The following is a 21675-nucleotide window of genomic DNA, read 5'->3' as shown; positions in this document are numbered from 1 at the left end:
TCGCTTGATAATCTTGACAAAAAAAAAAGCAACATATTCCATATTTCTGTAATAATCCAGATAAGCCACAGAGTCAAGTTGCACGCTCTTTCGGGCAGTCCTGCATGTCGAGGGAAGCAGCTTGGACCATGTGGATGTCGCTGGGCCGCTTTCAGTTTTTCTTATGTGTGACTGAAGGAAAATATCAGGGCTCAGTAGCAGAGTCTGTGTGTGATGGAGGGGAGTGCAGTACAGAACATATACAAAGGACAGGCCAAGCATACAAAATGATTCCTTCCTGAGACGTTGGCGTGCGTGCGTGTGTGTGTACAGTAATGATGGTCTAATCATGATGGAAGTGAAGGCGTTTTGGCGTAAAGTGATCACAGGGTGCAGGGTTGGTTAAAAAGTCATTCTTGAGGGGGCACAAATCAGGTATGGGGACTTTAATGGAGTCTTTGGACACCCACTATATAGCAGGGGTAGGGAACCTATGCCCTGTGGGAACATTTTGAACCAGCCAATTCTAGAAAATAAACCCTCTCAAGGCACCACTGCATCAGAAAAAAGTTCCCTACCCTTGCACCACTCATGCAAATCAGCAATAAGTGAGACTCCCTGTTTTCAATACAGTGTGTACAGTCCACCACTCTTCACATTTGAACTCTGAAGTTGCAAACCTCAGCCTGAAAAGCTACAAGTGGCATCCATGTTTTTTTGTTTTTTTTCAAGAGCAAAAGAAACCACCACATTTGTTTCTGCTACATGGCCCAAAAAATGCTGGAGTGCTACTGTTATGAACACACACGCAAAGGGATGTTTGTGAATACCACATTGTGGACCGCCAGTGATGTGGAGTGTGTGTGTGTGTGTGTGTGTGTGTGCGTGTCGGGGGGTGTTAAGGATCTGTCCAGTATTTAGTAGGACACAACATGAAAGAAATTCCTTCAGTAAAGTGTGCTCAAAATGTATTTTTTTCCTTGAATCACAAACCCATGAACAAAACACATAAAAGGTATTCTTTAAAAAAAAACAAATCATGTGAAGCCTAAAACTCTTCATAGTTTTAAAGAAATTAATACAGCTTATATACACAAACTCAAAAGGCTACTTAACCTTAATAATGAATCTTCATTAATTGGATTTCTTGAAAGGACCTGTGACCATATCATACAACTGAGTTCATACAATCATTTGTTTCCATGTTCCTGGAGGCAATAAAATAAGAAAGAACCTGGAAGAATAGGAAGAGATGCTCATTGCAACTTGTTTTCTGTGCATATTAGTGTGTGCGTGTTTGGATGTGTGTATCTGTGTGTGTCGTCATCTGAGGACTGGAAGGAAATGTCATTCTCTTTTGCTTTTTTTTGTTTTTGTTAATTAGAATAATGTACACGTGTGATCAAACTATTTTTTTTTCTTCCCCTCTCATGATGGGTAAAACAGTGAGGGGAGTACAACAATCCGTAATCTCAGAAAACACGCCCTCGTTACGGCCTCCCATTCAATCACGATAATTCCTGAACTTTTCTATATATTTATATATATCTGTGTACGAAATCTGTTTTATTTTTTTTATTTTTTGAAGCTGGGAAAAGAGAAAAGACCCAGAGTCTCTGAGGTGGAAGAAGGAGGCAGAAGAGGAGGAGGGTCTTTTGACAAGTCCCGAGCTTGTAGTCTGCATCTTCAACAGCAACGACAACAACAACGAAAAAAAAAAAGTGTCTGGTGTTGGTCAAATCTGTCCAAAAGTCTGTCACATCCCATCCTGGCTGCTCTCACTTCCTGTGCTGCTTCAGGCGACTTTCCAACAGCCTTCTGGAGAAAGATGGAGGAGCAGCGGTGGGAGGATGGGAAGGGGGGGGGGGGGGGGGGCGTCATCAGCAGAGTTTACGGTGTTGTCTCTGGGAGGCGGCGCGGCGATCCCCCGGCCGTACCTCCCCTCACACGAGGAAAAGCAGACCAGGGGGGATGTCTCCATCTGGCATCAGTCAAGGACTTCTCCTTCACACCTTCGCTGACTGACCGGCGTGTGTGAAAAGAAACAAAAACAAAAACCCCGACGTGGGCCGATACTACGGCGATTGTGTGGCTGGACTGCTTTGGGCGGAGCTCGGGGACAAACTGGGGCTGCAGCTGCCCGGCGGAGTGGCGCAGGGACGGCCCCCCGAGGCACCGCTCTCCAGGCCCTCGGAGTTCTCCAGCATCTCCTGGATGAGGGGAGGCATGGAGCCCGGGATCTCCATCTTTAGCGTGATGACACGCTCAGCACCTATTGAAAATAAGATTAAATGAAATGAAAAGCCGGATTGAGGCATCCCTCATGTTGGGTACGCACCTTTAGCGCTGATGCTCCTCAAATCGGTGATCTTCATCAGCATCTTGGGGAACATGTGCGGTTTGTGTGGCCTCCTCTTCCTCACATAGATCTTCAGTGCCTCCAGGAGAGGTTCCTGCAGGACGTCCACCTTCTCTGCTTGTTCCAGATCCTGACGATCTGTCCAGGGAAAACAAATTGGTCATGTCTCCGGTAGGCCACTAGATCTGCGATGACTGATTTGGATGAATGTCGCGTACCACCACACAGCAGGCAGATAGCGCTGAGTAGCCCGGTTTCAGCATCGTCCATCTCCAGAGGGATCAGCTGGTTGGCGAAGGCGAAGACCAGGTCGGTGAGCGGTCCGAAACCGGCGTTGTGCATCTGGGTTCGGTTTAGCGTGAGTCCGTCTGAGAAGGTCATGGTGTCTTGCTCTGGCGTGTAGCGCGTACAGATCCGGAGTATCTGTGGACACGGGGGACAGAGCTTTGAATGAGGTTCAAAGTAGGACAGCCTGACATTGAGGATCACGAATATTTCAAACGTGCGCCAGTCATCAGCCAGTCGCAGGCTGTCGCCCTCACCAGGATGTCCAGACAGGCGGCTTTGAGCAGGGTGATCTGGTCGGCGATGGTGAGCGTGGTGAAGCCGGGAAGCTGCTTGGCGAATTCCACCGTCTTGATGATACATTTGGTGGACAGCTCGCTGAACTTATCCCAGAGGTCCACGTCCAAGGACACGCGTCGCTCTGAGCTGTTGTTCTATCCGGACATAAATACAACAATTAATTCCACGCTCGCACTTATTCCGACATCACCGGCGTCACGTGACCGACCGTAGTGTATTTGCCCAGCTGGCAGAGGGAAGGGAAGGTTTCCTTGTGGGCCTTGCGCACCCTGTCGATCATCTGCTCCGTGTCGGGACTCAGCACGTAGCTTTCCGTACATTCCTGCTTCTTTTCGTCCTTTTTCTTCTTGTTCCGGTCGTTTCTCACAGCTTCAGAAAGAAAATAGGGAGAAATTATGAGGTGGGGGCGGCGTGCACCCCAGAGGGTGAGATAGGGTGTTTAGCATTGCAATCCCATTACATTACCCCCCCCCCCTACCCCAAGGCGTCCAGACCGAGGTGAGGCTTAGTTTATGCGTGGGTGGCTTGGGTGCCGCTTGATAAATAGCGCTGGGGGATGAAGCTATCCATAAGGCTGACAAATCATCACAGCTTTCATTAGTGGGTGCCGGCTAATCTAATAACATGATATGACAAATATCCCGCCTCTGATGGTTTTCCAAGGGTTGGCTTTCGGAGGCGAGAGCGGCTAAAGCCTTCCGGCGTCTTACTCTTAATGTGACGGCGGGCGCCAGTGGTAACAGACTTACAGTATATTCACCGCAATATAGAATCGTTTGAGTAAATCAGGTTTGTCTCTTCTGCCCTCCAGGAAGCTAAATTTGGTGACCTTGGATCAGATTTGCTGGTTTTAATCCTAACCTTGATTGTTAAGGGGTAGAACATTGGGGCCGATGGGAGATCGGTGACAGAAGGGCCTGGCCCGGGGCCACGGAGGAAAGCGCTCCTCTGTGCCGCGACTCGTTCATCAGCCCGCCAGGAAGAACACGAAGGCGGGGACGACTCTCATTATTCAGTGCTGTGTATTTTATCGTTATTCCGCTTTTAAAGATCATCCTCTGCTCACCGGTTACATAAAAATGAAGAAAAGAGTGCAAACCAAATTTGGGTCAACAGCCTGAATGTCCAATTAATTCCCAAATTAAAGTAGGGCAGCCCTTAGTGCGCACGGACATTACCCGCACTGACAAATTAGCGGCGCGATCATAAGCCGCACAACACAATTTAATGAAGTCATTAAAGAACTATTAGGACTGACTGGCAATCTGTCACGCTGAATTGCCACGTGCAATAACTTGAGGAGAATGAAAGAAATATGGCCTATTGTTTTTGCCAGTGCGAGCGATACATCGTATGAAATTAACAATGCTAATAGAGAAACTTTATGCATAAGGACTTTTTGTGGCGGAAATGATTTACAGTAGCTGCCGAGGACAGAATGCGCTAACGCACACACGGCCATCATTCAGTCATTTGTTCTGATGCGAATCCCGCCTGAGCCTTTAGTTAATAGACAATTCCTGTTAGCGCCTGTGTGTGTGACAGTGAGAGGTGTGCAGACGGGGATAATTCGAGTGAGGGGAAAATGAAAGCGCTGGCAGCTCGTCCATCACGCAGATTAAATTCAATGAAAAGATACAAATGTCAATGTTCCCGCAGTGCGCCCACAATGATGAAACTTTCCCTCTCTTTATCCTCCAAAGCTCGCGAGGTTTCTTCTCACGCATTTAGTAGGCTTTTCTCTTTGCTGAAAAATGCCATTTTGTGAAGGGCAATCAAAAAAGAATCATGATAATGATTTTCCTTTCATGTCAATGATGAAAGGCAGTCATGCCAATCATATGAAGTGATTTTTATTTTTATTTTACACCCCCGTCCTCCAATTTTGCTCTCTTTGGCACGGCCACCTGGCCGTAGGCCTGGCGCTGTCGTCTGGAGCTGTCTGTCGTCGGACACAAGGTCACCCAGACGTCCCTTGGCTCTCGCGGGAGCTTCACCTTCTGTGCTCAAAGGGAGGAAGGGGGGCATTGTCAGGGAGCCTGTGCCGCTTTGAAGCGATATCTTTATTCATAGACACCTTTTTATTTGTGCGCGTGTAACGCAAAGTGCGTTCATGTGTGCGTGACAGGCAGAGACAGAACGAGACTCCCTACTGGGCCCAGATGGCGTGCCTCTCCTTCCTCACCAAAGTCACTACTGAGGACACGGGGTAAGCAATCTGCACAATTTACAAGAAGTGAGCACAAATAAAAACAAAAGGCAGTTGAAATCGAGCAAGCAATATTGTTTCTATTCCTGATCTCAATTTGAGCCGGTGATAGAAATATCTACCGCTAGGTGGCTCTCTAGCTCCATTTGAGAGCAAGCTGGACTGCTGAGCTCTCTCTAACCATGATTAATGGCCCCATTCAAAGGTAAGGAGCTCAGAGGATAACTTCTTTTACTGTAAACCACAGAGCGGTGGCATGGGGAGTGCCCTCGCCCACAACGTGACAGAGAAATGAGCTAAATAGCGCAGGGAAGACAGGGGGGAAAAAAAAGACAATGTAAGGGAGTGGTGTCAAATTCTGGCCCGCAGGCCAAATTTGGCCCACAGTGTAATTATATTTGGCTCGCAAAGACAAATTGTGCATATTTGTGTCAATACTACAATTGCAAATTGTCTTCCCTTTTTTTAAAAAAAAATAGAGATGTTGCTAAAAAAAATATATCTTTTTAAACATTTAAAAAGTTCCTACCAGTCTGATTTCAAAACTAGCAAGTCATTCGTTTGTTGTGTAACCTATATATACATTAATTTGTCCTCTGAAAAAATATGACTCTGCCACAAAATTACTTTGACACCTCTGAGTCGTAAGCTGATTAGAACTGAAGTGTGTTAATCAGTACAAATGGGCGGTGCACACACATTGGGGTCATGTATAAAATGTCATCAGCTCTCTGTTGATCACACCTCAGACAATGATTTCATCGGGTCGAGATGTGGATGTGTGCGAGTGTGTTGCCGCTTTTGCACGCCTGCTCATCCGCTCTCGGCAGGTGAGAACATATTCATCAGCGGACTGCCAAGCCTGGCGTCACCCTGACGGTGACTGCCAGACTGCATCACGTTTACACCGAATATTCTCGGCGAGGCGCGTTCACTCCGACCGAAGCATTATGGGATGTTAGGATAAATTTCAGGGTGAACTTAAAATGCACTTTTGCTAGTAAACTTCATTTGACCTTGAAATGTATTATTTTAAATATTATTATGTAGTGTATGGGTGGGGCTGGTGAGTGACGTGGGTGTCAGCCAATGAAGGCAAACCCATGTCCCCCTGCGAGCCAGATGTGTCAGCGGGTCATCGTGTACTCACACTCCTTGGACATTCCGACTTCCAGGCACTTCTGAAGCCGACAGTACTGGCAGCGATTTCGGGTGACTTTGTTGATGATGCAGTTTTTCTCCCGATGACAAGTGTACACCATGTTCTTCTGGATGCTTCTCCGGAAGAAGCCCTTGTGTGGTGGGGGGGGGAAAAAAAAAGACCAATGAAAGAAAGGATTAGTACTATTGTTTTCCCTTTTCATCACGAGCCGACAAAAAAGTCCCCGGTGACATTTATAAATATTCCAGTAAATAGGGCAAGTAGAGCGGATATGGCAGCTGCAGTTAAAAGGCGATGAACTTTTTTTTTTTTTTTTACATTTTAACATCATAATCATATTATACCAATAAAGCCTATACTAATGAAAACCGAATGTCCTTGTCTCAATGCAATGATGTCATGTAAAATAATCCAAAGGCTCAAGGTCACGTCAACATTGTGATTGTGCGGAACGGAGGGGGAAAAAAAAAAGTTCAATTTCCTGTATTTCTCCTTTAGATGGGGACAGGATATAAACAAGTGCGGTTGATTTGTTAAACAATTCAATGAGATCATCCAGCTCGGTTCGAAAAAAAAAAAAAAAAAAAGATGACAACCGAGACGTTGATCAGTTTTGTAATTCAAAGGAAAGCCTTTTTGCACACGGCGTGGGGTTGTAAGCCGCTCATCAGCGCTACGAGCCCCCAATAAAATCAATGTTCACCTCAGTGGCTGCATTATTGCGGTGTCAAAAAGATAAAAAGAGGTTAATGCAGATCAGCCACAAGTGAGTGAGCCCTCAGTAGCGATGCAAACACGCCGCTGCACACATGCAAAACAGGTCAATGTCGCTATTGATCACACGCAACGGGGCGCTAGTCTTTGGAGGGGCGACTGGTGGTTGGGTGGGGCAGTTTCCAGCCAGCCCCCCCCCCCCCCATCACGCTACGGGATTAGCGTCACTTGCCAACAGATGGCCGCTGGACCCAAACCCGCAACTTGCTTTTAACCGATGACTTGAATCCCCGGCGGAGCGATCGAAATGAATAAACATCAGTCCACTAGATGGAGTAACCGGCTGAGGAAAATGTGTGTATTTTGACCTATTTGATCCAACGGTGCCCTGACCCTGACCTCGTTGTCACTAGGGGATTGACCTAGTCCCTCTCAACAACACCAGGCTCAGGTGCCCTCTGACAGCACCGCCCCCTGCTCGTGAGCCAGATAATTGTCCCCGCCCCCTCCTTTTCTTTTAGGAGTCATTGCTTCCTGCGGCCCATAAGCCTCTTTTTGTATCCGCGCTTAATCCAGCCGGCGACAAGAGCCCTCGACGGGCCTGTCAGCCACCCTGCAGCTTTAGATGAGATGAGCGCCGCGAGGAAAGGGACGGCGAAAGGGGCGGGGCTTGCCAACGGTTTAAAGGCGACATCGTCTTTCACGACCTCGGTACCTGATGTGCGTTTACGAGCCTGGCGTGTGTGTGTGTGGGAGCGTGGAAGGGGTTGGCGAGTTCACGGGGGAAGCGAAGGAATCCTCTCTTACGTGACTTTTGCATTGTTGCCAGATTAAGAGTGCTTCCCAGCCACCTACTGTGTTTTTCACATGTGCGTTTTTATGCGCCAGGGTGTCAAACGGCGCTCTCGCAGGCCACGGCGGAAAACTCAAGCTTTAAGAATGCGAAAAATGGATGACGGCTTTGGAAGGCCAAGAAGTAGTCAGACGACTTGACAAAAGGAAACACAAGAAATACGAGTCGTTTACTTGATTTATGATGGTGGGGAAATTAAGAATGAAAGAGAGTGAGAGAAAAAAAAAAAACCGACAGTTATCTTTATTGCAAATTAACACTTTTGTCGAAACAAAAAAACAACAACCTTATTGTTCGTGCCCTCATTATTATAAATCGCCCCACTACTGGTTGTATAATTTTGATTATAATTTAGAGATTAGAGGTAGACATTAGCAATCTTGGTTGACATAAAACAGATCAAGTTTTTTGGATGACATCCAAAACCAATCAATAAATCAAAGTGTTTGTGGAAAGAGTTGATTTGCTGCTCAGCCGGCGGACACCAAGAAGCGAGTTTGCCTGCCGCTCGCTCTCCGTCGTGCCCCCGAGACAAAACCATAACTGTGACGGTGTAAGCATGCGTATTTAATGTTCAAGTCTTAATATCTAAAGGTGCAATGCCGTCGAGTGTGTGCTGGCAGTGGGAGTTGAACAACAAACGAACCAGCTGTCTCCAAGTAAGCGAGCTCAACATCCCCCCCCCCCCCCCCCCCTCCATCAGCATCTCACTCTCGTATTCGCTGCAGCCCGCAGGAAATGCCTTTGTAGTTTGGCACGCTGCAGCAAAGTCGACGCGGCTAACCCTCAACTTACCCCAGTCTCAAATGAGACAAGCATATACGTTCTCGCCTCGCGTTGAATTATTGAATACGCTTTGCCAAGTCATCTCCTCTGTAGTCAGAGATACGGAGGAGGCATCCTGAATTTTTCAAATTAGCACTGCGGATGTGCGCCGTGTAGGCGGACGGCTTGCAAACAGGGGGCGCTATGTAGCGGGACTAAAATCGTATTTATTTAAGGAGGCAATTCAGTTTTTGTTTAGCGTACTGATTCCTAACCACCCCGGGAAATGATCCAGTTTGACTTAATTGGTCTGAAAAACTATTTATTCAATTATTTATTACGATAAATAATGTACGCTTGTTTATCTATTTATGCCAGTGGCGTAAAAATGTAGCCACCCTCTTATGAATAGCTTTGTGTTCAACTATAAAGGCAAATGTCAAATTGTGAGTTAACTCAAGCAAGAGTTTATTAGTTTAAACTCACTTAAATGCCCCCCCCCCCCCCATATGACACATCCTTCCGTGATGTCAACGGGTTCAACTGCGACCCCTCGACCCCAACTAACTGATTTGCAACCCTTCAAACCATCCCCATTTCCTCTCTTCCTTCCTTTCTGCGTGTCTGTCCGCCACAATCCCACCATCCGTGCCATCTAAGTGTCTTTTTTTGTGAAAGTTTTATTTGATTGTGTCTTTTTATTTGGTAGCTTTATAGACTCGGGTTGAGGTTGTTCCCAAAGCCAAAACACCTGGTACTTACATTACATGTGAGTGACCACAAATAATGAAAACCAGAATGCCAAGACCTAAAGGCTATTTTTTTTCTTTCTTCTTCGCCATTTAAAATCTCAAAAAATGTTACAAAGAGAGAAAACATGTCAACTAAGACTTTTGCACCACTGTACCTTTGACAACAAGTGATAACACGGCAAGTGAGAACACTGATGTGCACACATCAGCAAAAAAATAAACAATGTGACTGCGTGTCGTGCAAATGTACACACGTACTGTATATGATGAAAAGATATGGATTTTATCTCATTTTTGAAAATTCAATCTGTTTGCATGATAGACTGGAAGACTCTCTGTAACTTCCGCTAACAACACAGATCAATTTAGGATCTTATCACACAAGAAAAAAAAAAATACACCCTCTCCCCAATCCCACTTCAAATGACGGTTATGAGACAGTCAAATAATATTGCTGGCGAAGCAGATTCCGAGAAAAGGGCCCCTGAATCTCACCTTGCAGCCTTCGCAGGCGCTGACACCATAGTGGTACCCTGAGGACTTGTCCTGGCACACAAAGCAGGGCTTGTAGACGCGGGGCGGCGGGGGAGGCGAGGGAGGGCTTGGCACTATCTCCTCCGAGCTGGTACTCTGCGTCTCTATCGCTGCGGGGGAGAGAAAAAGCAACAAGATGAGGAGGGGAGGGGGAGGGCTAAGCCAAAAAGTGCTTCATCGATAAACTGTGACATTCACGGAGCGGCTGCTGCACACACCTTGAACACGCACACACTGCTTGAATGTTCGTTTTGAAATGGGGCACGCACCAACACACACCCGGATCATCAAAGAAAAAATAGCGAGCCCACCCTTTGCAGGCTTTTTCTCCCCCCTTTGGATCCAAAATGATGTCTTGATGCGAGGAATTGCATCGCTGGCAGGGTTCAAACAAAGTGCTTCCCTCTGATACACGGCCTGCAGTTGCTCTTTTATTTATTCTTATATAATCAAGCCTTTAAGTAGGGATGCTTAGCAACTCACTCCTCGACGGATGAAGGGGGGGAAAAAAAAAAAAACTGCAAGCGAGGCTAATTGCACCCCCCCCCCTCCACATCTAGAATGGGAACTATTACGAAAACTTGAATAGATCCTATAAATCATAAGAATAAAACATACATGCTGTTGTCTTCATGTAATATGTATTGGACTTTGACCTCAATATCCGGCGTGAGTGTTGACAGTTTTCGTGCTCGGCGGAACACGGATGTCAAATATAAAAGAAGGCACACACTGTGGTGGAACAAATAATGCCATAATCCCCCGCTTGAGCTCAGTGCACGGATGCAACTAGGCCATGTTGTCTTCCACTTTTATTCACATGCCTCGGAATGACGTCACGCTCAATACGACGTCGGATGGGATAGACACGCGAGACCACCTTCCTGTCAGATCTGCGCCGACGTTTCAACCCAGTTTGCCAACCTCCGTGTCGACGAGGCAGATGGTGCGCGGACGTGAGATTATGTTCTTCGTAACTAAAATAAACACTCCTGATGCCCACGTCTATTTGCGGCTTTCCTAGAAGAAAAACATCTTGCCTGCTCAACATCAAACAATGAGTAATATATATTTTTGAAATAATTCAGCCCTAATTTAGAGACCGCAGGCAGGAAGTGTCCGTCCTTTGCCTTTCATTGCACCTCTGTGGGTGTGTCATCCTGAGCCCGCGGCGCCCGTCACGCCACGCCGCCGGGCCGCGCGGCCACTACACCCGTGTCAAACAAATTAAAGCCCAAATAGAGCACGTCTTACATAACGTGGCATATTCTCTCATTAGCAAGCGGCCATTCACAGTTTTTGAAGTGGACTAATTAAAGCGCGGCTTTATTCCAGCAAGAGCGGGCCTCTTCATGCACATTAAAAGCTGCCTTGATTAGAAACGTAAAGACAAACATACGCTGTGACCCCCCCGGCCCGCATCAAAATGACATCTTCATCGACACATGCATGGGATTTTCCTTATCAGTGGGCTCTCTCTCTTCCTGTCTCTCACACACGGTCTTAATGAGAGCATCCATGGAAATCTGGGACACGAGGACATGAGTCTGTGAAGGGGGGGGGGCTGGCAACTGTAATTAAATACAATGGCTGGCTTCTGGAGTCCCGTCAGGCCGAGACATGAAGCAAAACAATGGCAGGCCTGTGGCTGCAGAAGCTTCTGGCCCAGCCTGTAGCTCTCCACCGGCTATTATTCAACACCATCCAGTCTCTCAATCAACACTGCCTATTATTGTCCGAGCTGCACAATCATACAGCGGAGGAAGTGACTCACGTCGCCCGGAAAGCACCTTTCCGGGTTCTTGCAACATCCTAAAAACGTTTCAAATGTACACAAGCGGGTCGGACTTGACTATGGGTTTGAGAAGAGTCTCTCTATAAAAAACAAAACAAAACAGTAGATATGGTCTGTCACTCTCTAGCGCGCAGCTAGCATGCTAGCTTAATGGAATGTGCTGCTTTCAAAGCAATTATTTAATTATGTTCATGTGTGAGCGGTTTGTAATGGCGGTTTCAAGATTCACTTGACTAGCCACAAGCGCACTTAAGGGGGTTGGTGGGCTTGGGGTTGGAGGGTTTGCACTCAGCCACATCCTCCTAAAACAATTACGGCATAACTCCGCGCAAACAGACAAACATGCGCCAGACATCCCGATGATGAAGCGGCGCGTGCAGTCGTTCCGTCGTTGGAGTAGTCTGGCGAGCGTCAAGTACTTCAAAAGGAATCAAAACACACACACACACACACATAGAAGGAAGCTCCAGACTGATGTCTGTCTCAGTCCTGTGCTGCCGAGCAGTTCTGGAGGTTCAGCTTTGGGTTAGCCCGTGGAGATTTGATTAGCTTTCATCCCCACTGGTGACCGGGTCCAGCTGTCCGCCATATTGATGACATTTCACCGTCATTAGGGGCCGGCTAACTACGTTAAGCGGGCTGGCTGCTGGGCTGGCGGGATTCTGGACGAGAGACTCGAGGGGTCTTGGACTGGGGTCGTCCACTTGTCTTGTATTAGGTTATGTGAACACACACACACACACAAGTGCGGGACACGTAGAAGAATATAAAGAGGTCTATTTGTCTTGCAATGCAGCGAGTGCGCTATTGAAGAGATCCTAGACAGACCCCTACGCCAAAGGCTTGTAAGTCGACTCAAAATAATGAAGTGGGACAGCCAATGAAAAAGCCTCAAGGGTGCAAAAGAGTCCAATGAAAGGCAGCCAGTCGTGGGCTCATGCATCAAACAACTGGCAGCCATTTTTCTGCTTTTATATGTGATGAAAGTGCAACAAGTGAGCAGCGAAGGCCATTAGTCATTCAATGACCGTGTTTGAAAAATAATATATATATCTTTTGGGGGGTTGATAAAGATGAATCATTAATATGCACATTTGGGTTTCCGTGAAGGCGACTTGGGAAGATTACCAAACCCCCCTCCCCACTCTTGTGCTCCACCTAAGCCGCTACATGTTTATCTTGCAGTCTACCTTCTCAGAATAGTGACGTCGATAACGATGGCAGCGATAAATACCCTGAGAATAAACATTTTATCATAGATGGATCGTATATTAACTTTGATTTAATTTTACTGATAGAGTGGTCATATCACGCCATCCAATTATTCTGACTTCATTTTTTTTTCCCCCCGTGGCAAATGACACGTCATGTTTGACGTTTCAAAGAAATGACAGTTTGTTTTGCAAGCGCTGCACTTTGCGCATATTGCAGCAAGAGCACAAATGGATGTGACAGCTCGACTTGTTAAAGGGCCCCGCGCAGTATGTTTGAAGACCACGCAAGCCCCGACACCTACATTTTGATGGATAGTGCGGCAGATTGGCTCCAAATGATTAACGCCCCCCACTATGAGCATAGAAAAGCACATGTGTGAGTGATAGATGAGGGTCCGAGCAGAGGCCGAAGGGCAGGGCGTTCTGGGCTAAGGAGTTTTTCTAGCCTGTTACCGCCATCCCAGGAAGTGGAGATGTTTGTATTGGGCTTGAAGCAAGAGGAGGAGGGAGGGGGGGGGGGGGGGCGTTTAGCCAGGACACGTTTGCTTAAAATATGGCGAAGATGTGCAATAAATATGCTGTTTGCATGCTGTAGGTATGAAAATCAAATCTACAAATCAACATCGGCATGCTCCGAAGGGCTCCCAGATAACTTCCAGAGCTCTGAAATAACAACATAGCTATCAGCAGCGCCCCGGCAAATGGGGGCCGCAACCGAGAACATGTGTGAATAAACTGGGGGAGGGGGCACCAACTGAGGGGATGGAGCAGATGGTAAAGGTGAGGTCTGCAGGGACTCAATGTTGTGCAGAATTGCTGCTGCTGCCTTGTGAGTAAATTTTTAAAGACAATAAAGCGCTGAGCATGTTGAACGCAAATGCAAGAAATGAATTATAAACAGCAGCCGGTCGGTTGTGTGTTGTTGGTAGGGTGGGGGGGCAGTAAGTTCCCTGGCAACAACGCGAGGAACATGGTGCAACTCTAACCGGCAGCTGTTTGAGTGTGCTGAGTGACAGAGAGTCGATGCCAGTTGGCATTTGCCCCCGGGCGGCTGAGGACACTTGGCTGGAGCTGATGAAGCGGTGGGCACACCATGTGGACACACACATACACACACACAAACACACACGACTGTATTTTTGTAAGCTATACAATATGGATACAAAAACTTGTCAAACTAGAAGACAAAAACTTCCTTTGCATTCCTGCAAATGGATGCTAGCAAATCTTTCAAAAAGAAAGTCCCCGCCCCCACCACCACCACCCCTCCCTGAACTCCCCAAACAAAGCTGTGCACGCCGACGTGTTTGCTCTCTGACACGCACACACGCTCGTGCTGGTAGAAGACGTAGCCGCCGCCTAACCTCCCTTTGTCAACTCTCGCCAAGTGAATGAATCGACCGTTGGTAAATCAAATTTGAGGTCGTCGCCGGATTATAATCCCGCTGTCTTTATACAATGTTTTTAATCTTAAAAAAAACGACTTTATGAAACATTAAAGCCTCTCGGTTAAATGACCTTAATTGTAGAATATTGTGGCTGCACCAGGGGCAGCGCTAGAATAAAAAAAATCAAGATCGTCTCTGTATGGAACATGAGGAAGATTATTTTGAATCAGCCTTCTTTACTTGTACGCAATGTCGACCTAGCGCTGCACTGCCATCCGTACACATTAACCAAACTCTATTCATCTTTATCGGGCACAGTGCCTCTCTGTGTCCTGGGGGGGGGCAAAGGGCCTTCGTGAATACTCCCGCTTGAGTGTTTGCTCTCCACTCACTCTAACAGAGAGGTTATCAGCACATTGATACTCGCTAATCCGACGTGACTGACAGCATTGAAAGCCTTCCTCCTGATTCTTAAGCGCATATTCAGCAGGAGTCATAAATATGAGGAGCTATTTGACATGAGAGGGCTGAAGTGGACCTGGAGAGGAAGCTCTGGGAAGCTCATCAGAGATATGGAGAGAAGAGAAGATCACCGGGGACATGCTTTGTCATGTTAAAGCGATTCTTTGGACTCGGTTCTCCCTTTGCCCTCCTCGCTCTTTCCCTCGCTCCCCCGCTCACACTCTGGGCGGATAACACAATAGTCAATCACAAGGGGAATAGATTACCGAGGTTTGATCTTCTCGACTTCAGAGCGGAGGCATGACAGTGGAAATGAGGGAGAGGTCAGGAGTGCAGCGTGTGCGTGACTCCCGACGACAGTGTGTGCGACGATGCTAAATAATGGGCTCGCACGGACCTTTTCTCTTAAATTCCCAAACGCGCTGGTGTTTGTTACCACGGATTCATCAACGCTCGCCGGGCAACGCGGCGAGCTCCGACAGGCCGAAAGGCATTCCATGCCCTAATGATAACAGGTCCCTTCATAAATTAGCTCAAAGTGTCATGCTCGGAGTTGAAAGCATATCATTGGGCATGTAAATGGAAGTATTTGCGCAGGTGCAGACACGGAGATGTGGCAAAACTTGGAATTATCTTGTCACTACTTTGTTAAAGCGCTTCTTGATGCCAGAACGTTTGTACGCCATTAAATATGTGTCAACAAGATGTACAAAATACATCGCTACACATCAAAACAAATCCCCTGATCATTTTTTGAATTATTTTTTTTAATACATTTTTTTCCAAATTAAATTTGATTCCATTGGGTTTTGATTATTTTTTAAATGATTTTTTTTTAAATGAAGTTTTTTCAAATTAAATTTCATGACATTGTTTTTTCATTAATTTCTTTAAATTATTATTTGAATACATTTTTTTAAATTAAGTTTTTTCCTAGTTAAATTTGATTAAATTATTAAAAAAAAAACATTATTATTAACTGCTAAAAAGGTGCTGCCTTCTTTTATATATATATATAATTGATTGCATACACACACAGAAAAAATAAACTATTGCTGTCATCACACAACCAAGCATCTGTATTATTTTCAGGCTGCGGCTGCAACGTGAGCAAATCTTGGCAGCATAATGAACCGCAGCTAAAAGCATCAGGATCCCCACGATACCTTTTGCCGGCAGCCGGCCACCCCTCTCCTAATGATGACTGATGACACGCAGTTGACTCCGCTGTCTGATGTGCGGTGTCGGGGGGCTCCTTAGTGGAAAATTTGGAGAAGAAAAAAAAAAAAAAGAACCCGAGACAGACTCATTCGTCTTTAGTCACGTTGGTATTTGAGACGATCGGATTTTGTAGATAGCATCGGGAGGCTAAGTTAGCAGCCTAGCGGAGTCATCAGGAGAGCGCAGTGGGATGTTACTCGAATTTAATGAAGGACAAGTTAAGCTTCTCGTCTGTCTGTGCGTGTGTTGTCTGTGCTTCTGCAGACAGCAATTTCCTGCATGAATCCCTGACCTTTCCGTGTAGCCTGGAGGGAGCTATTTGATCATTTCCAACACACACACACACACACACACACAATTTTCTAGCCTCCTTATGACGACTGGTTTTCGTCAGCCGTGATATTTTGGGTGAGCCTCGGCAGGAAGTCGGTCAAATTCCGCCACCTCGGAGGAGCGCTGTGTGATTTAAAGTCACCCGTGTGACTTCTTCCAAATATTCTGTCAGAGCCGTAACCATGGCCGATTTACCCAGGGGCTTTTTGCAAATAACTTGAACCGAGGTGTCAGGTGAGCTTCCACTTTTCTCCCTGGCTTGTTCTTTGTCCCTCAAGGCTCCAGTTAACCCCAGCCGCCGTGCGTTGACTGTTGCGTCTCTCGGCCTTACGACCGGGGGCCTCATTCCGACCGACTTTGTGGGAAAGCATTTCTTGTGACCCACTTGGACGACCAATAGGAGCGCACACCTCTTCCCAGTTAACTCCATTAAGCTAAGTGGGGCCCATCATTTATTCAGCAGTTGTCGATGCATAATTCAGGGAACAAAGAGGACTGTCATGAATCGGGAAACACACAGGTGAGGCTTTGCACGCATCTGCAAACACTTGACGCTCATGACTCTGCAGGAAAATGAGCGTTTAACTGGAACTCAAGTGAGGGAAAGCAAATTTCAAGTGCTCCCCTCCTTCTCTCTCTACTCACGAGCACTGGTCCTGTGGGAGCCACTGATGTTAATACAGTTATTAAGCCTCTCCACTGAAGCTGACTCCACCTCTTCAACCCTGGGCATGAAGGGTTTCTCTCGCTCTGCCTGCCAGGCAGCAGGCAAGCTCGCTCGCTTCCACAATAAGATCAAAGAGTCGGAGCAGAGAAGCTCAAGGGGTGTGTGTGATGGGGTTTCCCACTGAGCGTTGAAGCGGGTTGGGGTCGGATGTATCGAGCCCACGGTGCATCCCAGCAGGCTTTACCGAGGGAGGCGGGAAGGGCTTCCTCCCTCCTTTTAAGTCATCTGACAGAGATTCCCATGCATGTCTTCTAAGGTGTTGAGGATTAGAGTCATGAAAGGCCTCGGCGAGTGCGTATTCGCCAGTGGATCTCGTGGAAGTTGATCGCAGGTGGAATAAGGGGCGGCCAGGTGAATAGGTAAAGCTGTCCTCAAGGGAAAAACTTTTTCATCAAATGTGGCATATCGTGCTCGGTTTGATCATCTGCATTACGTGCAATGCATTATTTACACGAGTGGAGCAACTTTGCACGTTTGGGGCAGCCAAGCACACTGCACGCACTGCGCTTGATATAAAAGGGCCGACTGCTCACATATTAGACGAGCTTCTTTTATCAGTCGTATGACCTCATTTCGAGAAGGCGAAAGGTAATGAGGGGTTTCCCATGAAAACTGGCAAAATGGCAGCATTCATGCAGGGGTTTTCGGTTTAATCTTGACGTTATAAAAGGGACGGAACGGACGGAGGCAAATACTTTGCATGCTTTTAATAGGACGAGGATTTGGGTCATTCTGTACCAGCCAGTGCTGTTGGTAGCCATGGAATGCAGGCCAAGTCTGTCACACTCCGGAAAAAAAAAAAAAAAAAAGACGTGTTGAGCAGCCAAGCCAACCTCCTGTCTACCTTTACTCCTTTTGCTAAAAATATATCCACAGATATTATCATTTGAAAATGCCAGGCCTCCCACGGATCAGCCCTCCCCTTCCTCCCCTGCTGCTTCTGTCCTCGCTCTCGTGTTTTCTTTCGGCTGAGAGGTGCCGACAGCCCAGACACAATAATCCGACTCTATTGTAAGACCGCAGGCAGCACTGTGAACACGGTTCCCAGAAATGGTGAAAAAGAGCCATGAGAAGATGGAGACGGATTGTTGAGCACCGCCAAATATTTGGATTCAATTTATGGATGGGCATAGTCGATTTCCTCAATTAATGGATTGCCAACAATTTGCTTCAATGGATGAAACATAAAATTCATTAGTTCAGCCTAGAGGTGTCCCTCAAGGATCAACCTTGGGTCCACTTCTTTAGTTTATTTTTATGAATGACCAACACATTCATACACAAACAACACAATAGCATTTCTTCGATACTTTATGCATTTTTTTGTGTAGGGTTATATAAAATAGGTGTATGTTTTAATAAGTGTAAATGATTGCCTTGTCTGTGCTCTTAACAGGAGCCATTTTGGCTTGCGATGCGGGGTGTATGAAGACAAAGCACAACATTAACAATTCAAGCATGCACAGAGGATCTATGACAACAAAAAGAAAGGGGCACACAATTACCAAATCAATATTTCAGACATATACTTGAGATTAAGTGTCCTGTTTCCTATCAAGCATTTATCTATTTGGCTAAACATGAAAAGCTTGGGCTGCTGCATACAAAAGTCCCCTTATCACCAAGTGGCTCTATTCATAAACATAATCCCCCTTCTCCGGTGTCCTGTTTTAACCTACATGTGTTTGGAGTAGTCAAGCTTCAGGCCATCTCTCAGTTGACACAATACTTCTATCACAAACAAGCGGGCCGGCCGGTAACCCGATCGCGTCTGCCTCCGTCGTCGCGACAGACCGTCCAATCTATCACGAAGCGCTTATGCGCTCCTCCTTTCCATCTCTTCATGTTGGCAGTCTATTTCATCTGGGTCCCAGGTGGGCCTTTAAGAGTCAAATGTCGGGAGGCCGAGTTCCAGACGTACAAGTAATGAATATGAAATGATTGAAAAGGGGCTGTGGGAGCAGAGCGACATTCGGAGGGATTGAATCAAGATGGGCCAGTCTGCTCTGCTCTGCTCTGGTCTGCTCTTGTCCCGGCTAGCGTGACGGAGCCAAAGAGATGAAGATACACAGTCTATATATATCTAAAGTTACATTACAAAAAAAAAAAGGCTCCATAAATCCAGACATACAGGAGGTCCTTGTCTTCCTCCAGGAAGGCACTTAGACCAGATATTACGATAGCCGGCCTAAATCAGGACAGTAATGAGATTATCTGGCAGAGAGCAGTTATCTTGTCTATCTTAGAAGGAGGAATGCTAGCTAATCAAAACCACAATTGTAGCAAGGGGGGGTTTGTTGCACAAATAAAGATTAAGCTTTGAGTAATCCCGTATGCGCTTTTGTTTCTTATAAAAGACACAAGGCAGGAAAAGGGCCACGGCGGTTGGCTCTTGTGCCTGCTGACTGACTGAGACGGGCGCAGTAACGCCGTGCTATTTTCTGCGCAGACAGCAAAAGAACTGCCGGAGCTTTAGTATTTTTAGCACGCTAAGATCGAGCCTATTTTCTTGGCTTCCCCACTCTCTAAACAGGATGGCATTCCATTGTGGTGTTTGCGTAGGTACACCCGACAGTCATGTGACCTGCTTTTCATGTCGATGATTTCTCAGTCTTATTTATTAAATACAGAAAATTAAAAGGTACACGGGAAGGTATGCATTTAAGGATTTATAGTGACACTGACTGCCTAGCTTACGGCCTGGCAGGTTGCAAATTTTACCATATAGATACGCGGTGGGTGGGTGAAGGTGTGGGGGGGGGGGGAAGATAAAGTGAGCTGGAGAAAGGAGACACTTTGGGAATGAAAATGCCTCGCAGATGAATTCTGCGGTGATGAATGTACCAGGTTCAATAGCCAGATGAATTTATATGTGTTCCATTATGAGGGGATGGCTATGGAACATGGAGATGGGGGGGGGGGGGAGCCCTCCGTGGGTGTACTGAGGAGCTAGCCACGCACGGCGCGTTGCGAGCAAGCCATCTGTAGAGATAAGTAAAGAAGTGATTACAACAGGGCCAGCTCCATTTCTGACAGTTGACGCTTGGCTGCGCCCACGCTGCGAATTGATTTAAATGAAGAAGCTATGAATATTTTAAAGGGCACAACCCTCAAACACCCGAACACCCCCACCACACCCTTGCACAACACCAACACAAGGGGGGAAAGTAATTATTGAAAGTGAGATTACAACATTCGAGAGAATTTAACGCACGTTTTTGGAATGTGGGACGAAGGCAGTGTGCCACTCTCAAACAATTCTGAACGGGAGAGCCTGAGCTGAGATTCGAACCCAGAACCTCTCTACGAGGCATAAACGCTAAGCACAAGTCTGCTAAAATCCCCCCCCCCCCAACAAACCTTGATCATTAAAAATATATCAATATGATATAAAACTGCAATATTATTGCTATTCGTTAGCCCGTCTATGGCATTTGACATAGTTTGTTAGCATTAAGCTAAACAAAACGACGGATGCGTCTCATTAAAAAGGTGCAGCGAGCAATCTTGAAGGTTGGTGACAAGGTGCCGTTCCGGGAACGAGTGATGGCAGGTTGCGAAACGTCGCCCCGCGGCCTTTACGCCAAGAGAACAGTTGAACTCCCTTCAACCTTTTGCTATTCCGAACATACCCCGATGACAAAAATGGATTATTGACGTTCAGCCGCAGGTGAAAGCAGGTGTGTTTCTGTGGACATAACTTGAGCCCACTCTCTCTTTCTGTCAAGTGTTTGCAGCGTTGCGAGCATTTGGGCCAACTAAATCACTGTCGCCAATGGCTGAAAAACAGCTCGGGCATCTTGCACAATAAGGGGCCTGTCTTATGTCACCCCCACCCTCCGGAAGAATAGAGGACCTTGTCTCAATGCCACTTCAACATCTGCGACCGTCCACGGGTCGCTCTCTCAATATGAATGCAAAAGAAAATCTTCGAAGGCCGAGGCACTAATAGCGCAGTTTAGAATATTCATTTTGGGGGATTTCCCGACTTTATGTCAACACGGTCCCAGATTGCAATTTTCCTCATGTAGAAAGCTGCTTTGGCAAGAAACCCTTAAGTGGATTAATGACGACAAGCTAAGTGTAGTACATATTAAATGACCTCTTAGTCCGGATGTTTGGGATAGCGAAATTCCCGTCAATGTCAACGAACTGAGCGTGCAATCACGGTTCCTAATAATATGAAATAGAGGGGGGATGAGGCGGGGGGGGGGGATGTAATGTTCACAGTTTGTTTGCATGCCTGACACTAATCTGTCGGCCGAGTCTAAACACATCACCCGCCGCCTTTCCATGTTTCCGTCTGTCAACCGTGAACAAAAGGACACTTAAGATACAAATCTTTTTTTTTTCCCTGATGAAAAAAAATGTCGGACTGACCTCCCTTGGCATAAGAAAACAAACTTTTTTTTGTTCTTGCCTCCTGCAAGGCTACTTCTATCCTTAAATAGCACATGAGTCAGATTAAGCCAGGATTCATTTGAACCCCCCCCCCCCATTCAAGCTACCCGCTAGCCCACTTGGCACTCTTAACTTCAGAAAACAACCTAGCTAAAGCCCCGGAACACTCTCGATGAAAAATCCCTGGTGAGCACTTTGTTGTCGTTCACAGGACAAAGCCTT

At 46.6% G+C, this 21675-nt stretch overlaps 1 protein-coding gene across 3 annotated transcripts in view; it reads right to left on the bottom strand.

The window, feature by feature from the left end:
• raraa (retinoic acid receptor, alpha a) overlaps window positions 1–21675 on the bottom strand; it is a 70717-nt gene continuing 49042 nt past the window's right edge. For all 3 annotated transcript variants that reach the window (XM_085903689.1, XM_085903690.1, XM_085903688.1), the window contains 7 exons: window positions 9874–10022; window positions 6283–6424; window positions 3132–3292; window positions 2881–3057; window positions 2557–2761; window positions 2318–2476; window positions 1–2251 (listed from right to left, as the gene is read on the bottom strand). In XM_085903689.1, coding sequence (XP_085759815.1) covers window positions 2055–2251; window positions 2318–2476; window positions 2557–2761; window positions 2881–3057; window positions 3132–3292; window positions 6283–6424; window positions 9874–10022 — 1190 coding nt within the window. In that variant the 3' untranslated portion in view covers window positions 1–2054. The remainder of the gene's footprint in view (window positions 2252–2317; window positions 2477–2556; window positions 2762–2880; window positions 3058–3131; window positions 3293–6282; window positions 6425–9873; window positions 10023–21675) is intronic.

Source organism: Syngnathus leptorhynchus, chromosome 22 (assembly GCF_054491065.1).
Source record: "Syngnathus leptorhynchus isolate UIUO chromosome 22, UIUO_Slep, whole genome shotgun sequence".
Classification (NCBI taxonomy): domain Eukaryota; kingdom Metazoa; phylum Chordata; class Actinopteri; order Syngnathiformes; family Syngnathidae; genus Syngnathus; species Syngnathus leptorhynchus.
The sequence above is the reverse complement of the archived record's forward strand: the minus strand, read 5'-3'. Positions and strand labels throughout refer to the sequence as shown.